The sequence below is a fragment of the Panicum virgatum genome, chromosome 8K, assembly GCF_016808335.1.
Source record: "Panicum virgatum strain AP13 chromosome 8K, P.virgatum_v5, whole genome shotgun sequence".
NCBI lineage: Eukaryota > Viridiplantae > Streptophyta > Magnoliopsida > Poales > Poaceae > Panicum > Panicum virgatum.
Window position 1 is genome coordinate 2252727 of NC_053143.1, and position 19553 is coordinate 2272279.

General features: G+C 45.2%; 3 protein-coding genes across 4 annotated transcripts; all 3 read right to left on the minus strand.

Moving 5' to 3' along the window:
* Positions 1 to 156: 156 nt before the first annotated feature.
* LOC120643474 lies at positions 157 to 5113 on the minus strand. 2 transcript variants are annotated; one of them, XM_039919840.1, is made up of 3 exons: positions 5097 to 5113; positions 4680 to 4850; positions 157 to 2964 (listed from the first exon to the last, which is right to left on the minus strand). In XM_039919840.1, the coding sequence occupies exons 2-3, from the start codon at positions 4684 to 4686 to the stop codon at positions 851 to 853; spliced, it is 2121 nt and encodes a 706-aa protein (XP_039775774.1). In that variant the 5' UTR covers positions 4687 to 4850; positions 5097 to 5113; the 3' UTR covers positions 157 to 850. The 2 variants fall into 2 exon arrangements, with proteins under 2 accessions (XP_039775774.1, XP_039775775.1); XM_039919841.1 differs by lacking the exon at positions 4680 to 4850.
* Positions 5114 to 7107: 1994 nt separating this feature from the next.
* LOC120646481 (rhamnogalacturonate lyase B-like) lies at positions 7108 to 11431 on the minus strand. Its single transcript, XM_039923039.1, has 10 exons — positions 11279 to 11431; positions 10211 to 10392; positions 9998 to 10114; positions 9774 to 9893; positions 9507 to 9648; positions 9248 to 9424; positions 8809 to 9162; positions 8404 to 8699; positions 8196 to 8315; positions 7108 to 7554 (listed from the first exon to the last, which is right to left on the minus strand). The coding sequence occupies exons 1-10, from the start codon at positions 11429 to 11431 to the stop codon at positions 7137 to 7139; spliced, it is 2079 nt and encodes a 692-aa protein (XP_039778973.1). The 3' UTR covers positions 7108 to 7136.
* Positions 11432 to 14091: 2660 nt separating this feature from the next.
* On the minus strand, positions 14092 to 18938 carry LOC120646090 (probable rhamnogalacturonate lyase B). Its single transcript, XM_039922807.1, has 12 exons — positions 18558 to 18938; positions 18130 to 18251; positions 17970 to 18029; positions 16986 to 17102; positions 16750 to 16869; positions 16500 to 16641; positions 16241 to 16417; positions 15788 to 16141; positions 15007 to 15302; positions 14808 to 14924; positions 14543 to 14666; positions 14092 to 14420 (listed from the first exon to the last, which is right to left on the minus strand). Exons 1-12 carry the CDS (start codon positions 18741 to 18743, stop codon positions 14151 to 14153), a joined length of 2085 nt encoding a protein of 694 aa, XP_039778741.1. The 5' UTR covers positions 18744 to 18938; the 3' UTR covers positions 14092 to 14150.
* Positions 18939 to 19553: the final 615 nt, after the last annotated feature.

Below are 19553 nucleotides of genomic sequence, written 5' to 3' on the forward strand. Positions count from 1 at the left end.
GGACTTACAGTTCTGCTACTTGAAGCAATCTGCAACAAGTTCAAAAACCGGACAAGCTGTCTGGGAACGAAACTGGACAGACAACTGGGGAACAAGACACACATCACAACAGAATCATATTAGCATTCATCGCAGTGCTTCTCCTTGCAAACAACATATCACAATCAGAAAAGCATTCCTTGATGTATGGGGAAAATTAGTAGTACCCCTCACTCACAGACAGAATTAAGCACACCAGTAGCAGGATAGGAGTTCGAGCGACTGAATAGAACATCATTTACAGGACCTTGATGCACCCAACAAAAAATTTAGTCAGTTTCAAAATGCTACTATGCCACGACCTCTAATCACAAATCTATCCTGGAGCAATTACAAAAAGGAAGGGCAAAAATTGATCAACTATACCACACACTAGAGGTCCACGTTTGCCTACTGATTTAACCGTTTAAACACTGACCATGAGAAAAAAACAAAATTCACCCACAAGCCTAAAGGTACTTGGCCCAGAATCTCGGAGGGCAACCAGAGCAGAGCACAGCTCACCAATTTACCCATGACTATTCATAAAATACATCATGTTGCTAATATCCTCAAGGATCTATATACTGCACTCTTGTGTGGATGGCTGAGGATGAAACCACGGAACAGTAAACAGTGACAGTGATCCGATTGAGGATAGCAGCAGCAGATTACTATTTTGGAAATACCTTTATCGAAGAAATGGTGCAAGAAGAACAATAATATGAGCTATGGACCTTTCACAAACAAATTATCTACAACAACAACAAAAGATAATGGTCGATCACTCTTTATCTTCCACATTTTTGGATTTGCAAGATATGCTGTGGTATTAACTTGATGACGTATCAACCTCCTTCCCATGATCTTCATTTATTGTTCTTCGCAATCTTTTCAACCATATATCATAGTCCATTGGGTATGGGGTCCCACAAAGGCTGTCAACATAATCCGCAAACGCTTTTAACACTGCTGAGACATCGCCCAACCTCTGCTGTATTACTCTCCTCGACCATGATGTCTCCCTCCACTGAAGTGCACTTTCAACCGAGTCAAGCTCTGGGCAAACTCCACCACAACAGAAATATAAAAGATAAATTAAACTTTCTGCATCAGATGCTGCGCATAGCTTGCCTTCCTGGAGCGCAAATGTAGATGAGAAGAACAGATTCATTACAGGCCGATCCCTATCTTCTAGGATAGCATGACCCCATCCAATAAGCACAAAATATGGATGCCTTGAACCATTACTAACACGGATCACATTCTCTGGCCGGATATCACCGTGACGGATTCCTGAAGATGCAGCAGCAGCAGCAAGAGCAGATAAACAGTCATGGCAACATCTCAGAGCCTCCTCAACACCGAACAATCCGTTCCGTATCAGATTTGAAATGGTCTCACCGACTGGTGAGGTGACAAGAATCGGAGTACTGCACCATGGATGACCACAACTTCCACTTGCGTTAGGCTTGTTACAAGGGCCTGGATGGATGACCCGTCCAGAAAATACCATCTGTGGTATATACCTACTAGAAATGCCTCTTTGCTTCATCAATGTCAGTACTTTGGTCTGCCTTTGTACTTGGTACCAGGAATTCATATCCTCCCATGCTGGCTCCAAATGAGAAGGGCTGGAGCCTACATATAACAAATAGGTTTTGGTAGGCTCTTCTACAGGAGTAGAAGTATAAATAGGAGGATCACTGTCTGTCAGAATGTCATTGATTTGAAAACCTTTCTGGCTGTAAGCATCATCCATCAGTATAACAGATCCTATTTCAAGCTTCAAAGTTTCCTGTGGTTTCAAATCAACAGCTGCTTCCTCCTGAACTTCGACAATTTCAGGAGAATGACTTCGCTGCTGGAATCGGAATAAACCATTACCATTAGCTTGTCTGTCGACCAAATGTCTTTCTGATCTTCGACATTGTAGCCGTGAACTATGTTCTGTTGCCAGTTCATCAAGAGAATACTTTGGTTCTCCATAAAATTGGATCATTGAGTGAAATAATGCAATGAGAACTTGAAGGGTCCCAATATCTCCCCAGTTAGCATTCCCAAGTTTGTTCCATACTCGATCTATGGAAGAAACTGAAATTTTAGCATGCTTCTTTATCCATTCAGCAGCACAGTTATAAACATTATTCAGATCAAAATCCAGTTTGTTCAGATCACCTTGGACCTTTACCACTCCTCCAAACTGTGAATCAACTAGAAGCAAGTAAACACAATCTGAATTGCGGAGAACGGTGGAGGATCTGCTGAGGCTTCGAGACAGTAGAATGCGCAAAGCAAAGAACAGTGCCTCCCCTAAGACAGCAGGAGATGGTTCCTGGTCCCCCTGTGCGGAAACCATTCCAATATCAGGTCTCAACAAAGCTAAAACCACGATATGATCCCATCTACCTTGTGAATGCTTCAAATTCTTCAGCAGTACAGCTGTTGCACAAACACCATCTAGTTTTCCGCTGCTAATAGCCTTCTCAGCAGGATAAAACTTGGAGCTTGTGCTGTGTATACAGGCAACTGAGAAAGGCAATGCTTCATCAGGACCCCAGAAAGTTTCCCACAACCCCTTAATGCCTGCATGAAGGAAATCCTCCAGAGCAAGATATGCAGTAGCTTCAAAAACATCTGATGTTGATGCATAAAGAGCATTTGGCATCCGTACTAGCTGCTGAAAAGTAACACCCTCCAGTGCATAATCGAAACTCTGTAGTTCACTAAGGTCAAAAGGAACATCAAAAGCTGGTTTCCTGAAATTGCAATCTTCACTGTGACCAGAGAACCAATCCTCTAGACTTGAAGTTAAAAGTTCATTGTCCACAAACTTCCGGAGAAAATCTTTACATGTCGATGATGAGAAATTACGCTTTCGACCTCGTGACGAAGTACTAGACTTTTTTGGTGCTGAACCAACTGATATATTGTCAGGCGATTGGGCTGCAAAATAATGTTGAATTCCTTAGGTACTACGTGTAACTTTTGTATACAAGGGATATAATTGAATATGAAAGCTTTGAGAAATTATAGGAATCAAGGTGAGTAAACAAACCGGAAGTAACAGATAAACACTAGAGTAGTGAAGATAGCAAGTGTAGCATGAAAGGATGCAAGTTATCTAAAGATTGTCCACTATGTTTAAACAATACTTATATGTCAATACCAATACAATCTTATATGGACACGAATATTTTTGTGTTTTTTCCCTAGATGTACCCAACAAGTCCATACATATCAAAGAGAAATCATAGAAGCTTAATATGGACACAATGTTCAGGACAATTAGGTTTAGAGAACGATCAAGCAATCAGCTGACAAAAAAGATTTTTCTCAAGTGAACCTGACCAAGCGCTCAAGAATTACTGAAATAACTAAATATGAGCATAATATTAGTTTACTCTGGATTAGTGGAAGCACACAGAATTTAGCTAATCCCATTCTATCATCCACTCCTTATACAAAACTTTACACGAACATAAAAACAGACTAGATGGATCGTTCTGTGGAAATTGTGCTATAAGGTTATGTGTGCTGGCTCCTTGATCAATCTAGGTACAGAAAATTAGAAATTGGCGAGACAGTCCAAACGTGTATCAAAACTTTAGTCTACATATGGAAAAAAGAAGAAGAGGAACTTGGTAGTTTTCAGTGCGAAAATTTTTAGCACAGTAGCCACTGCATCACTAGCAATGCAAGTGAAACTTAGATGTTTACTGTTTCAAAACAAACAGTAGGCACCTTTTCTGATCTTTTATAGAGCTCAAATAATTGAGGTTCTAAATGAAGAATTGGCATCCCTACATTTTGAAACCTTCTTTTACATTCTGTCACAAGGGCATTGCAGTTGACAAAATTATATATGGCATGTACACTTAAACATCACAAAACTCAGAAACACAGATGACTAAAATGTCTATTGATTTCTATCTGGTAACAAAAATGCGGCATATTCAACTGCACTTGTGAGATGTGCGCGTGGTAATTCCTGTAATACGATTTCGAAACAAACCCATTGGATTGCACTGCTTTCCTTTCCGCATTGCAGAATATCATCTCAATTTCATTCACTAATTGCACAGGTGATCCTAAAACCTAGCTGAGTGGCATAATGCTAAAAGTGAATCAGCCCTACATTAAAAAAAAAGGCAATCCTATTTAAATGCATAGACCACCAACAGAACATGAAACAAATCATCTTAACAGCCATCCTAATAATTATGCAAGAGTTTAATTTCGTCCTATATATGAAGCAAATGCTAGTTTCAGAATTCAATGCGGGGAAATCCATGAAAGCACTCTCCTGGGACCATGAAATCCATGGAAAAGGGATTCAATGCTGAAATTCAATAGTGGCATCCTAAAGGACAGAAGTCACACACTTCCAGAGGAAAAAATTGAACCTTAGCCTCTTCCCCGAATGCTTACCGACATATCCGCACGAGATCGACCAAAAAATAAGAATCCGCAGAGACAATCGACGGAGATTGTGTACATGTATTCTACCGCTTCGACGAAGAACTAGCCAAGAATCGGGGGGCAAAAATAAAATAAAATACAGTCGAAACAAAGCCGCCTGAATCCTAGTCTTCAGGAAACCCTGCGCAGATCTAGAACAGGGGCTATCCGAATCCTGGAGCAAGAAAGAGCGGCCCTACCTTCCATGAGGCGGCCGGATCGCCGTCGTCGTCCCCCAGGGCCGGCGGCTGCGCGGGCGCTAGATTGGCGCAGCTGCTGGGCCGGTAGGACGACTACTCCCAACTGCCTCCGCTCCCCGGGGTCGCTGGACGGCCGCCCCAAGAAAAGACATCCGTCGGTACCAGGTGGAACTATGGAAGAAGGTAGGAAAGGTGGAATTTTTATTGCGAGGAAATCAATAGAGTTCTTCTTCCGTTTCCACTGATCCCCGAATTCCGGTGGCGAGCACAGCACAGCACAGCACAGCAGAGCAGAGGGAGTTTGAGCCGGAACCCGGAACTGCCTGATGATTGCCCGTTCCTTTTCCTCCCTGCTCGCCGGCTGCCGCCCCCAAGCCGAGGCCCCAGTGGACTTTTTTTTACTGGGAGGGAGCTCACCTTTTTGTGCGTGCAGCCGTGCAGTTCACTAGCCTTCAGGGTGTGTGGTGGTGTGCGATGCTCTGCTGTAGCTGCGCTGTGCTGTTTTGGGGTTTTGCTCTTTTCTCGTCTTGGATTTGGACTCCGTTTGTTTTGTTGGCTGCCAAGATGACATGGATTATTGGCCAGCGGGATTAGCTTTTGCCATCAAGCCTGTTCTTATGAGAATTGAGATGAGATGAGATGAGATGAGATGGGGACAACCTCCGGCATGGAGTTCATTATTCAAATAGAGTTGATTATTCAAATAGTAAAGGAAATTATCTTGCAGGTGGTGAAGCGGAACTCCTTGACAGGGCCGGTGGCAGTGACTAAAGTAGTGTGACTGGCGATGGAATCGATGATGTTGCGACAAGCATGCCGTGCCATCTCAAGACAGCATGATACTAATTGATCATAGGGGGGATGGCAAATGCAAAAGGGGCACGCTGGCTACCATCGTTGCGACAGTTGCATTGCATGCTAATGAAAAGCTAGTGATCGATCTCTTCTCTGCGCTGATATTGGGTCGGGTTGGGAGATGGACCTGTATTTATATTGTGACGTTGCATTGTGAGCGTGTCATGGGTCCATGCATGCGCATCATTATGGATGCTACCTGCAAGTCATGCACGCACGAAAGACTTTGCATTATGTTGGGAGGGAGGGACAGACAGATAGAGACACATCGATCACGATCATTTGGAGGCAACGGCATCCTCGTGCAAACTGCCGCTTGCTGGCTTGCATCTCTTGTTTTGCTGCCGTATCTCTCTCTCTCACTCTCAGCTTTACAACAGACGGACATCACTACCTGGGCTAGGCCTATACGAAGGCTCATCACTATCTTTAGAGCACAGCTAAGAGAGAGGGCCTGCTTGACAGCCCAGTTTAGGCTCTTCGATTTCTTTCTTTCCCAAGAATGGGGCTGCCTAAATCTGCTCAGTGATTGGTGCCGGTTGGATATGATAATAAATAATTATAACCTGCAGTTGTGTTTATAGTAGAGCAAGACTAATATTTTAGCCTCTTCCTGGCTTTATATTAGTGTCACATCACTTAAAGCTCATCTAATAGCCAACTCGTATAATAGTTCATTGTTGATATAGACTCCATCATTAATATATGACTCACCTACCCCCTCACAAGATACCTTAAAACCTGTGTCTCGGCTAGCTGCAAACTTTTTTTATGAGACAGGAGGGACCCCTACTGATTATATATTAAAAAAAGGAAAAATCAAAGCAAAGTCTACAACAGGTACAAGAGATCAAGAAACAAAAAAAGAAAATTAGCTGCAAGCTTGCATCCCACTTCTCACCTTCTCTCTCCTTCATCTCATCATTAATTAATGCGATGCGGCACCTCACACAAATAGGTTAGGTGGCTTTATAATACTTGCTTGTAGTGGGGTACCGCAGCATCCGAGCTTATCCAATGGCCTTTCAAAACCGACTTCTCGGATGTGCTGGCAGGTTATAAAGCGACTCGTCACCACTTCAGTTGTGCACAAACCACTACAGTTCGGCGCTTGTCGATGCCCCAATATAATCCACGTGGTGTTGATTCTGTGATTTTTTTTCTTTTTTCTTTTATTACCTGGTTAAGGCCTCCTAAAGATATAACCTTGTATTTCTCTGCTCTATCAATGAAAACGCATTCGTCGAATGTTGTTTGTAAAAAAACGACACATCGGTTGTGCTGGCAGGTTATGAATAACTCATCACCACTTGAGTCGTGCGGAGACCAAACATTCGACTCCCAAGGCAATAGAAAAATAATATCACAAAAAGAAATTGACTAATTTATTCATTTGAACTTCCAAAAATATACTGACTGACTGGGCCAGTTTCTGCAGGTTTATCCTAACTCAAATTCACTTTGGTCTGTCCTACTGCTAACACACATGTAGGGATTCATGTAGGAATAGTGATTCATTCTGTTAATGCCCTGGAAACCTTTGGTTTCACTACTACCAATACTATCGCCTATATGTTGTGTTTCTCGAGTGTAGCCAATAGCCTACCGAATTCCGGCATACTGACGACCATCATGCACCTCTCGTGGGGGATCGGCGGCAGGCCCTTCCAGTCTGATGTAGTCGTACATGACTCCCAAGAAGAGGCCCAGAGCTCTCGTCTGCGTGATGCTGATGCTGTTCTCGCCTTGCTGCAGCAGGCGCCCCCTGATCGGGAACTCGAAGCTCCGCTGCACGCCGTGGATGCCGTGCCGCGCGATCGCGTTGCCGTCGCCGATCTCCGGCGTCGTGAACACGCCGCCTCTGCTCCTCCCCGCGCCGCCCCCTTTCACTTGCACCCGCAGTCTGGACATGTGAGCAGCTGCGAGGGCGATGCGCAGAGTGTAGGTGCCGTTTGCCACGACATGGCCCAGCTCGAACCGTATCTGCCGTGTTGTGGGTATACTGCCGTTGCCAACTTGCCTGCAAATTTATTATCTTATTATTTGGCCAACAAACGGAACATTCACGTTCGCTTTCAAGGTTTAGAAATTTTCACGTTAATCGGAGAAAAATAGAAAAACAAAAAATTACCCACCACTGTCATTACGATAAAAATTAGCCTAAAATATCCCTGTGCCTAATTAAAAATCGCCCACCAATGTCATTATAAAAAATTAAATATAAAATACCATTTAGTTATGCATCAATTACAAATATATACTATTAATAAAAACTAAAGCTAACAACAATCAATGAAAATAAAATGAAAATAAGAATAATTATCTGCATAATATTATTAAAGCTCAACAAATCAAATTGTTATTATAGGTAGATCATAGTTGAATTGTTTTAATCAATAATAAAACATAATTTACGATAATAAACAGGATGATGTATGGTAAAAAAACAGTATAACTTTTAAGTAAGAATACAACGACATGCAAATTTTTTAATTTTCAATACTAGCCGCGCAAATGCGCGGGCTATACGCCTAGTTTTATTTTATTTTCCAAGATGTTTGTTTATTCAATTTTTACACTTCCTTTAGGCTTAATTTAGACCATCTGTTAATCAGTAGTACTACATAAGCAGAGATGATGAAGTACTGAATGTATAGTTACCTTGTGACATGAGCAAAGAACCAGTCCTTGGAGTGGTTGCTCTGACCAACTGTGAAAACAAGATCATTTCCCTCCGGGTACAGCTCGGCGTACCTCTCCCAGAGACCGTACTGCCTGTACCTGTCCGATGCCAAACCAGGCCAACCAGATCAGAGCTGAACCAAACAAATTTACATGAATGAATATAAAATGGTGATCAAGGACTAACTTGTCGGTGTTCAGATATAGCTTGTTGGCGTATTTGGGGTCGGCGTCAGGGACGAAGAACTCCGCCGCAGTCCGGTCAGGAACGCCGATCTCCCAAAGCGGCGGGCCTGATCTCGGAGGCTCGAACACAAGATCACCGAGGTCAATGTCACCACCTGAAGTTACAGTGACAGGAGAAGTGTACATGTAGTCTCCCAGGAATCCAGGCACCCACGCGAAGAGGTTGTACACCCCTGTTCGGACATTGCTGACGGTGAACCTCCCACTGGTTGCCGCCCTCGTCCAAAACTGATAGCCCTGAACATAGTAATACATCGCCATGGCATCAGGATGTCTGCTGACAATGTGCGCCAGAAGTTCATCAGAATCGTCTCTGATTAGTTCGTTCTCTACCAACTTGCAGTACCTTGCACTCTGTCGCCCATGAGCCGGGCTGCCCGGGCGCGGCGAGCCCGACGAACGCCGTTCCAGCAGGCATGTCGTCCTTGCTGACGTACCTGTCTCTGACCAAGAGCCTGCCGGCGACCGACCCTCTGTCCCCGGCCTTGGCGAAGTCCGGTGACCCAGGGAAGCTGTACGGCCACTTGCCAACTTCGGCTTGCGCCTGCGATTTGGCGTCGTCCCAGAGAGCCCGGAGGTTGCCGTTCTTGGGGTTGGAGTTGAGATAGATGAAGACGGGACCCAGCACTTTCTTCCAGTACTCGCCGTCGCCGAGGTTGAGCACTATGTCGTTCCCAATGTAATGCGTCCCAAGGAACATCTGGCAGATGGAAATTCACGAAGTTCTTATCTGTGTTCATCGTTCATCGATGATTTGGAGTGGGAATGGAAGAAATTTTTCTTACGGTGAGTGAGGTGGGTCCGACGTGAGATGTGAGCTCCCGCTTCATGGGGCCTCCGCTCTTGAACTCGTTGCTTGGAGTGATGACCCAGAAGCCCATGGGGTTGGGGTGTCTGCTGCTGATCCATCCATGGACGACGTTGTCCTTGTTGTCCAGGGAGTACTCGTACTTGTCATCCACCTGAACAAAATTCAGAGAGTTGCAGACTCATGGCTCTCTGTCTCTGTCTGAAACTTTAGCTTGTTCAGGTAGTAGTATTTACCTCTCCCTTGAACTGTGGCTCGATGGGGTGAACCAGCAGGACGGCCTCCTTGTAGGCCAGTGGAGCAGCTCGAGGCGCATCTCTGTCTGCTGCGCTGGGCATGTGCCTCTGTATGTCGTCCGAAATCGCCATGTAGTTGAACCTAGCTAGCCACAAGTTAGAGTTCGATTGATCAGCTTGGTCATCAGTAGTTAAGTGATGAAGAAAACTCCCTAACAATGCCAAGCTCAGATGCAGAGATCGAGTAGATGATGATCAGTCGTGTACTTGGCCGGGTTGAGCTTGAAGGCGAGCCGAGCCTCGGCGATGCTGAGAGCAGGCCAGCCGCTGGGGTGCTGGAGGATGGCGTAGCAGTAAAAACCGGAGCTGCCTTTCAGCATCACAAGCCTGAAGCAGCAGCAGTTTTTTTTTCCCACAAAATTCAGTGACTATTTTAACTGGAGGGACAAAAGAAAAAAAAATCAACACAAGCTGGATGGCTGCTTGCGCACCTCTTGTCGATGTTTAGCCGAACGCTGTTTGGGCTTGACGGATTATACGCACTCCTGAAAGAAAGCTCCACCTGTTCTTCAGTTGAGGACACCACCCTGAACTCTGTGCCATCCAACCTGTACAAATATATTATAATTCAGCTTGTTAATTTCTTCAGGTTATAGATATTAGATAGGCTATTGGTGATCCACATCCAGCACTCGATCACGTACATATCGATCATTCCACTTGGATGACCTGATCCGGGATAGTTCCAGACCACGTCCCAGTACCCTCCCGAGTTGTCGTTGCGGACGTAGTCGAGCAGATTTTGGTCGCCGTTGTAGCGGACACCGGTGATGTGCCCCTTGGGTTTTGACAGCGTCACCTGCACCATGCCGTTGTCCACAACTACCTGCAAACACATCATATATATCATCACCATGTGCTTATGACCGATTATTATAATATTATTATGCAGGGTTTTCTTTTGACTGATAATTATATAGTTGTACTTGTAGGTGGTTAGTTCATAAAAATTACAGCAACACATATATACGTATTCAAAACAATTTAAAGATGATATTGTTGTGCAGTGGTTGACAACATATCGCAAATAAGAAATTAAATGTCAAAATATACTTTTACATATTTTCACCTTTTACATCTTACATTGGTAACGGAAGCGGTGCAACTTAGCAAGACTCTACTTCAAAAATATTTTGATAATATCTATATTTATTGGATTTTTTTTTTAATATTTTGATATAGAATAATGGCTAAATATATACCCACAAAGATCAAGGTCATGCATATCCAAACTAAAACGTCAATTACTTTGGACTAGACAAATAATTTAATTAGTACTCTATCCTAAGCAAACATAAAATTAGATTCCGAATTAATTAGTACTACTATAAATTTGGACACACACACACACACACAACTAATACTACATAAATGATGGGGAAGAATACTTATGGTAACACTAGCTAATTGAAAATTTGGAATCTATAAAATTTATGTTTTCCAGTCTAGCAAAAAACAAAAAAGCATTTCACACATGGCAGTAGTTATTAGGGAATGGATCCGAGATATTGGATTTCTTTCATCCAATGGTTTAGAAGGTGATAGATTTTAGCATTGACAATCTTCAACTATTGGCTAACCACATATAATTAATTCTAAGGAACAAATCCTTGTTACCCGAGTAACAAATAATGCACTACTATTGGCTACCACATATAACCTCGGAATAGTATGCATCTTCGTTTCAAAATAAAAATAAAAATAGTACGCACCTGGCCTTGGTGGACGCTTAACGTAGCACCTTGTGCTGCGTGGTCCGGCGGCGGGACTGCGCGGGCGAGCTGCAGCAGGGATGCTCCAGAAACGGCGACGAGCAGGATGACCGGAAATATTGAGGTCGCAACAGCAGCAGGCGCGGCAGTCATGGCCGATGCCCAGCAAAACCTACAGTAGCTGCGACGTCCTGATCGAAGAGATACAGTATAGACCAATAAGCTACTGCATGCATGTGTGTGGAAGAATTTTGACTCACAACAAGCTGAGGCTCTTGCCTATTTTATATGCAGGTATACGAGCTGATCGATCGACCGGCCAGCGGCTCAGCTTGAGTTGTTGTTGGTCTGAACTCTGAAGTCAGTCGTTGAGGTATGCAGCATGGGCATAGGCTGAGCTGTGACAAACCCGCCGAGTTAAAACACTTAATTAAGCGTAACCGACATCATCTGAACGCATCCGGGCAGGGTGTTACATGAACTCCCGTCACAGCTTCGGTAGAGGTGCACTACCGGCCTAATGGACAGATGCTCCAACATCCCATCCGGCTGCAACTATTTATACATATCATCAGTTGCAAGTCGTCATAAGTCAGATTCCATCTAAGGTTTCTTTTGCATATCTTGGAAAGATACCAATATCATAGCATTAATTTTTGGGGTATCCATATCCATTCTTGGTGTACTTAGCCATCAGTGTCCACTTTTGGTAGATTTGAAGTTATAATTGGCGCGGTACTTAATAGCTTTTTCAAGAATGGTAAAAAATAGAGCTCTGAATAAACGGGAGTAATTATTTGGCTACATGCATGACGACACATGATCTTGGGTTGGGATTTGGCTATATTTGTGTTTGGATATTCTGAAGGAAAAGCATCTAAAATAAGCCTATCAATGGACAGGACGCATGCATAACCATCATAAAAATTAAAAAACTACTATAGTAGGATGCGATCATACTAAAAAAGTATATATAACTAGAGACTAGAGTACCATGCATGCATAGATATTTTTAGTAAAAAGTAGTTTTTTTTTCTCAAACTTTCCTGAAGAGTTTTTTAGGAAAATATTTTATGAGAAGGACATGTGAAATTTTTTCAAGAAAAAGTTTGGTGAAGTTTTCCCCAAAACAAAAGACTTAAAAGGATAGATGTGTTAGGGAAAACCTTTTTCATAAAAGGATGTGCCACATGTGCATGATCGAGTTAGGGCTTTTTTGGTAGGGCTCCGGCTGTTCCGAAAACAGCTCCGGCTCTGGCTCTGGCTCCTCTGGTGGAGCGGCATCTCTGATGGTGAAGAAGTTGTTTTGGAAAACGCTTGGCAAAACAGCTTCAACTGTTGGATTGAGGTTGTGAAAATATCTAAATTGCCCTTCTTTATATTTGTCTTCTTTCCCCCCCTTTTTTCTCCTCTCATTTTTTTTCTTCCCCTTTTTCTCTTTTTCCTCCTCTCCTCTTATCCATTCACCCCACCCCTCCCCATCTCCTTCCTCTTGGTTCTCTCCTCGCCCTGCTTCCACCCTTCTCCACACCGACACCGCCACTCTCCACCGTGCCATGGCTCATCTCCCGCCGGTCGCCTCCCCCCCTGCCGCCACGCACCTCCCTTCTGTCGCCCTCCCCCCACCCCCACTGGGCCGCGCCCTGCGGTGGCCGTCTATGCCGCCGTCAGCCCAGCCGGTCCAGCCCGCTGCTAGCCTACGCACATGTTGCCATCGGCGCCTGCTCTGGCTGCCTCGCAGATCCCGCCCACCTCCGCGCGCCACCAGCCTCGCTCCCTCCACCTGCTGCCCTCACGAGGACAAGGATGTCCACGGACGGGAGGAGCCGCTTGGAGCCACGTTTCCGTGGCTCCACCTCCCTAGTGGAAACCGGAAGGGGCTCCTGGCCTGGAGGTGCTCCATTTCGGAGCCGGTTTTGGAGTCTTACCAAACAAGTCCTTAGTTTGTTGTTGTGCGTACGTGCACATCAGCAAGGATTAATTTAGGGTATCGGTAATGCTACGACTCAGATGTCTAATTTTTTGTTCATCGTCAGACGCTCGACACATATTGCAAGAGGTAAGCATCGATGTTGCAATAATTATTTTTTTATGTTCCGCAATGGATGTTGCATGAAACAAGACGTTAGTGTTGTAGTGGGAATTTTCCATCCTTGGATCGGATGTTAGTCATTTATATACATTTTTTTTTTGACATTGCAAGCATTGATTTCTAATGTCGCAACTATTATTTATTTATTATTAATGTTGTGACGGACACTGTTCCATGATGAAATTCTGATCGGGATGTCCGTACGCTAGAAGCTAGTGCCATTACGGTATACTCCTTTCAGTTGCAAGCACTTCATTCTTAAGCAAGATTCCATAAAGTTTTCGAAATTTTACCATCGGAAACTTTTAAATATTCTATTTGGAAACATGAAAGTCGTCACTTGCATATATTTTCTCATAAAAGTCACTTGTCTTAATATAGAAGTTATTGTAACTAAAGATTAGATTTATAGCCTGGTTATGCATCATTCAATTAATTAGACGCGTCAATAAAGAAAAAGCCTGACAGCAATCGAGTCGTGCATGAGTTAGGTTGCTAGCACACATACGCAAGAACTAATGGACACGTAATGGTCACTGAGGCCAAGTGGTACAAACGAATACGAAATGACATGAGAATTTTTTTTCAAAAATTGTGGCCCATTTCACTCTAGTATTAGCTTCCCTATTAGTGTTATACATTTAGAAATCCATCCATCCTGCTACTGCTCTGAGTACAAACTTCAGATTACTCCTACAACTGCTACTAGTATGCGTTGTGTCTGTCCATCCTATACGAATGAGCAAATAATTCCTACCGAATTTGACAATAATGATCTGATCACGCCCCTCGCGTGGGGTCTCGCCAGGATCCAGGAGGCCCTTCCAGCCGGATGTAGTCGTACATGACCCCCAAGAACTCACCGAAGGCCCTCAGCTGCGTGATGCTGATGCTGTTCTCCCCTTCCTGCAGCAGGTACCCCCTGATCGGGAACTCGAAGCTCCACTGCCCGCCGTGGATGCCGTGCCGCGCGATCGCGTTGCCGCCGCCGAACTCCGGCGTCGTGAACCTCACCCCGCCCCTCCTCGCGCCGCCCCCGTTGACGAGCACCTTAATTCAGAATCGAAACGCAAACGCATCCGAGTTCAGTAAGTTCAGCACGGATCAGAAGTTCAGAACTGTATATACTACATTACACGCACGATTCTTCAGTCTGCTGCAGGGATTTGTACCTGCAGTCTGGACATCTGGGCAGCTGCAAGGGCGATGCGCAGTGTGTAGGTGCCGTCGGCCACGACGCGGTCGAGGCTGAACCGGATCTGACGCGTCGTTGGCACGTAGCCATTGCTCACCTTCCTGCAAATTAAAACCGAAGAAGATATCTTTTCATCAAAAAAAAAAGAAGAAGAAGATGCAGCTAGTACTCTGAAGCATGCAGAAACGAAGAGGCGAGCAGCACAGACGGATCAGACAGAGCTCTGCAGCGTCCGTCAGTACCTCGTGACATGCGCAAAGAACCAGTCCCTGGAGTGATCGCTCTGGCCGACCGTGAAGACAGGATCGCCGTCAGGGTACAGCTCGGCGTACCTCTCCCACAGACCGTACTGCCTGTACCTGTGTAACGAGATCAAATCAGCAAACAGATTGATCAGAGCTGCTGATCCCGTAACGTAACCAATCAAGATCGAGAGCTTACTTGTCCTTGTGCAGAAACAGCCGGTTGGCGTATTTGGGGTCGACGTCGGGGACGAAGAACTCCGCGGCGGTCCGGTCCGGGACTCCGATCTCCCACAGCGTCGGGCCTGACCTCGGGGGCGAGAACACGAGATCGCCGAGGTCGATGGCGCAACCTGGCGTTACGGTGACATGACAAGTGTACATGTAGTCTCCAAGAACCCCCGGGACCCATGCGTAGAGATTGTACACCCCCGCCCGGACATTGCCGATGGTGAAGCTGCCGCAGGAATCGGCCGTCGTCCAGAACTGGTAGCCCTGAACACAGTAGTACACATCACAGCATCAGGCCCTGTTTGGAACAACTTTTTTCAAAAATCCCTATCACATCAAAATGAATCTTACTATTTTATAGTATTAAATAAAACATGTTTATAAATGTTTTTTGACAGCTGAGTGTTTTTTCGCGAGACGAATCTAATGAGCCTAATTAATTCATAATTTGCTACAGTGATGCTACAGTAACCATCCGCTAATCATAGATTAATATACCTCATTAGATTCGTCTCGCAATTTAGCCTCAGGGTTCTGCAGTTAGTTTTATAATTAATTTTTATTTAATACTTCTAAATACTAAAAAATTCCAAAGACTTAAAAAAAAGTCCCTGGAACCAAACAACCCTCAGAGAATCAAGATGTCTGAAATTCTGAATTCTGATGACAAGGTGTGTCAGAAGTTCAGAACCAGTTCCATCAGCTTGCTGCTGCCTGCTTGCAGTTACAGAGCAGACAACCAAATGTACCTTGCACTCTGTCGCCCAGGAGCCGGGCTGCCCGGGCGCGGCGAGCCCGACGTACGCCATCCCGGCTGGCATGTCGTCGTTGCTCACGAATCTGTCTCTGACCAGTAGCCTGCCGGTGACCGAGCCTCTGTCACCGGCCTTGGGGAAGTCCGGTGATTTGGGGAAGCTGTACGGCCACCTGCTGACTTCGTTTTGCGCTTGCGCCTTGGCGTCGTCCCAGAGGGCACGGAGGTCGCCTCGCTTCGGGCTGGAGTTGAGGTAGATGAAGACAGGCCCCAACACCTTCTTCCAGTACTCTCCGTCGCCGATGCCGAGGACGATGTCGTCCCCAATGTAATGCGTTCCCAGAAACATCTGATATATCAGTACAAATAGATTATAATGTTTTTATGCTGAATCTATCTTGATTGAAACTGGATTGGGGATTCAAGGGAATGACAGAAGTTTTCTTACGGTGAGGGAGGTGGGTCCGACGTGGGAGGTGAGCTCCCTCTTCATGGGGCCGCCGCTCTTGAACTCGTTGCTTGGAGTGATGACCCAGAATCCCATGGGGTTGGGGTGCCTGCTGCTGATCCATCCGTGGACGACGTTGTCCTTGTTGTCCAGCGAGTACTCGTACTTGTCATCCACCTGAACAAAAATTCAGAGAGTTGCAGGCGCATGGCTCTCTGTCTATGTCTGAAACTTTAGCTTGTTTTCTAGTAGTATTTACCTCTCCCTTGAACTGTGGCTCCTTGGGGTTAGTGAGCAGGACAGCCTCTTTGTAGGCCAGTGGAGTACCATGAGGTTCATCTCTGTCTGCTGCGCTGGGCATGTATCTCTGTATGTCGTCTGAAATCGCCATGTAGTTGAACCTAACACCAGTTTGTTGTTGGAAAAAAAATCAGCTTGGTCAAGAGAATTCTGTGACAAGTTCAGATAAATTCCTGGCCATCAATGTCTGAAGAAAAACGGGCACTCACTTGTCCGTGTTAAGTTTGAAAGCGAGCCGAGCCTCTGAAATGTTCATGGCAGGCCAGTTACCGGCATGCTCAAAGATGGCGTAGCAGTAGAACCCGGAGCTGCCTTTCAGCACCACAAGTCTGAAGAAACAGTTTTTTTTTTTTGGAGCAGATTTCAGTGAGAGTTTGGTACCATTTCAGAGGACAGAAAAAGATCAAAATAAATGCTCGTGTAATCTGAATAATGAATGTGTCACCTCTTGTCAACGTTTAGCCTAACACTATCTTGACGTGATGGATTATACGTACTCCTGAAAGAAAGCTCCACTTGCTCTTGGCTTGAGGACACGACGTTGAACTCCGTACTTTCTAACCTGTACATCAAATGCAGTTAGTTGCTAATGGAAAAGGAGTTAGTTGAATCCAAAACGAAGGACACACATGCACAAATACTTTCGTCAGCTGTACTAGGCCTGTGAGTCCGAATAGATCGCAAAGCGTCCTTTGCCTTGGAGATTAGTACGTTTGAAAATCATTGCTTCTTCAATCCTCACTGGCCCACTCCACTGTTTGCAGTTGCCCAATAATTTCTGACGGCGTTTAAGACGAGCTAGGGTTGATTTTGAGTCAGACAATAAGTTAAGATGGAGCGACGCTTTACAGCAGATAAATCAGCCAAGTCGTGATCCTTTCGGTGCACATTCATAGCTAGAGTACCTTGCTGATTTGCTGTCTGGAAATACATCTTTAAAAAAAAAATGCAGTGCGTCACAATGCCTAGATCGAGGACCTCGCCTCATGATCTTGTGTTTCTGATCTGTGACGGCGCTTCCATAAACCCAAGTTGTTGCAAATAGCTAGGAGCAGGTATGGTGTCCGGTCAAGAGCTTTCAAATGGCAGAAAAGATTATGCATGATATGTTGTGAGATGTAATTAACGGCGGCCTCCAACATGCAACAACACATGCATGTTCTTGATGGCTGCAATGGTAAATGTAGCAACTAGCAATACAGCAACGGCACCGATTAAGTAACAGTTTTTTTTTTCTTCTTGCAAACGAAACTAACTCAGAGAGCATGCCTGCATGCAACATCCTCTTGAATTTATTTGTTCAGACGACAATATAATGACGGTGATGAACACACACACACCAGGGAGGTGGGCAGCAAGTAAAAAAGAGCATTATATTATATATATTGTGGGGATCGAGTTGCGTTGATGAGCAGGGAAAAGTACTCACATGTCGATCATCCCTCTTGGGTGATCGGAGCCGGGATAGTTCCACACCACATCCCAGTACCTGCATCATATACATTATCATGCTTTGCCGCCATTTTAATTTCGATGGGAACATATGAATTAATCGTACTACACTTGAATTAATGCAATATTTACCGTACCCTCCCGAGTTGTCCTCGCCGGCGTAGTGCAGGAGGTTGCGCTCGCCGTTGTACCGGATTCCGGTGATGTGGCCCTGGGGTTTCGACAGCGTCACCTCAACCACGCCGTTGTCCACAAGCACCTGCACACGCACAAATGGTGATCCAGAGGAAGAAGAATATATAAAACATGCGAGAAACACTAGCTCGCTCAGTGATGAAGTAATCCTTTTTTTTTGGAGAAAATAAAGCAGTGATGAGGGAGTATTAATAAGGTGAAAACAAGTTATATATGGACAGTTATTAATAATTACTTAAATTAATTACTACTAACCCTTGCAAAAATAAATGAGTAGCAGTACTGCTAATTAAAAAGGAAACCCCAGTGCATATATGGACAGTAAATATATACGGTGATTCGCTGCCCTGCAGGGGCCGAGAGGACGCACCTGGCGGCGGTCGATGCGCAATGTAACGCCGCGGCCATTGGCGGCGCCGTTCACCGTCGTGGCGGCGGCGGCGAGGGGCAGCACGGACGAGGACGGCGCTCCGAGTCCGACGGCGGCGATGAGCAGGATGACCGGCAGCAGCAGCAATGACGACCTGCTTGTCGTGCCAGGGGCGGAAGCGGCCATGGTGTTTAATTCCGACGCCGTCGATCGCGTGGTCGACTGAGGCAGGGATCGATCGCTAGATTTGTACTTGTACATACAGCAGAGCGGCGACCCTGCCGGCACGCAAGCGGCCTCACTAGATAGCTAGCTTAGTGCGCCCTGAACAGACGATGCACGCGCATGACTTGGACCAAGCCAGTAGCAGGTCCCCTAGCTAGCTACTAGCTTGTTCGAAGGAGTCGATGGGAGCCGCTGGCCTGCTTGAGCTGACTATATATATAGGAGCTGAGGAGCACGAGATGACAGTGCAGAGCAGGTACGGCGGCGGGTTCGTTAGCTAGGCTCCCCGCCATGCGCGCGGCGGCTCAACTTGCATTGCACGCCCACAACTCCTCCAAAAACGATGCCACACGCCCGGCACACAGCCACACACACACACACACGCCCCTTTCGGCGTTTTATAAACCCCGGCGCCGGGGCTCGATCGGTTACCTCGCCGTTGAAACAAGTTGAGCCGCCGCCGTAGCCAGACTGCCTCCATTGATGAGTGCTCCAATATCTGATCCGGACTGCACGTTGTTTAAAAATTCATAGCTTTATAGTTGACTCAATTGGATGGATACATAAAAATATGAAAAAAAATATTTTTCATTTCACGAGTTGGAATATTTTTATTTGAAAACATGTAGATGTCCCAATAAATTAATAGCCAAAAGAATTGAAAAATAGTTGCCAAAAGAAAAAGGAAAAAATATGTGTTGCTGTCCGCAACTAGTGATAGTTTATAACTTTAAAACTTTGGTGTGTGCAAGATTCCAAGAGAAATACACA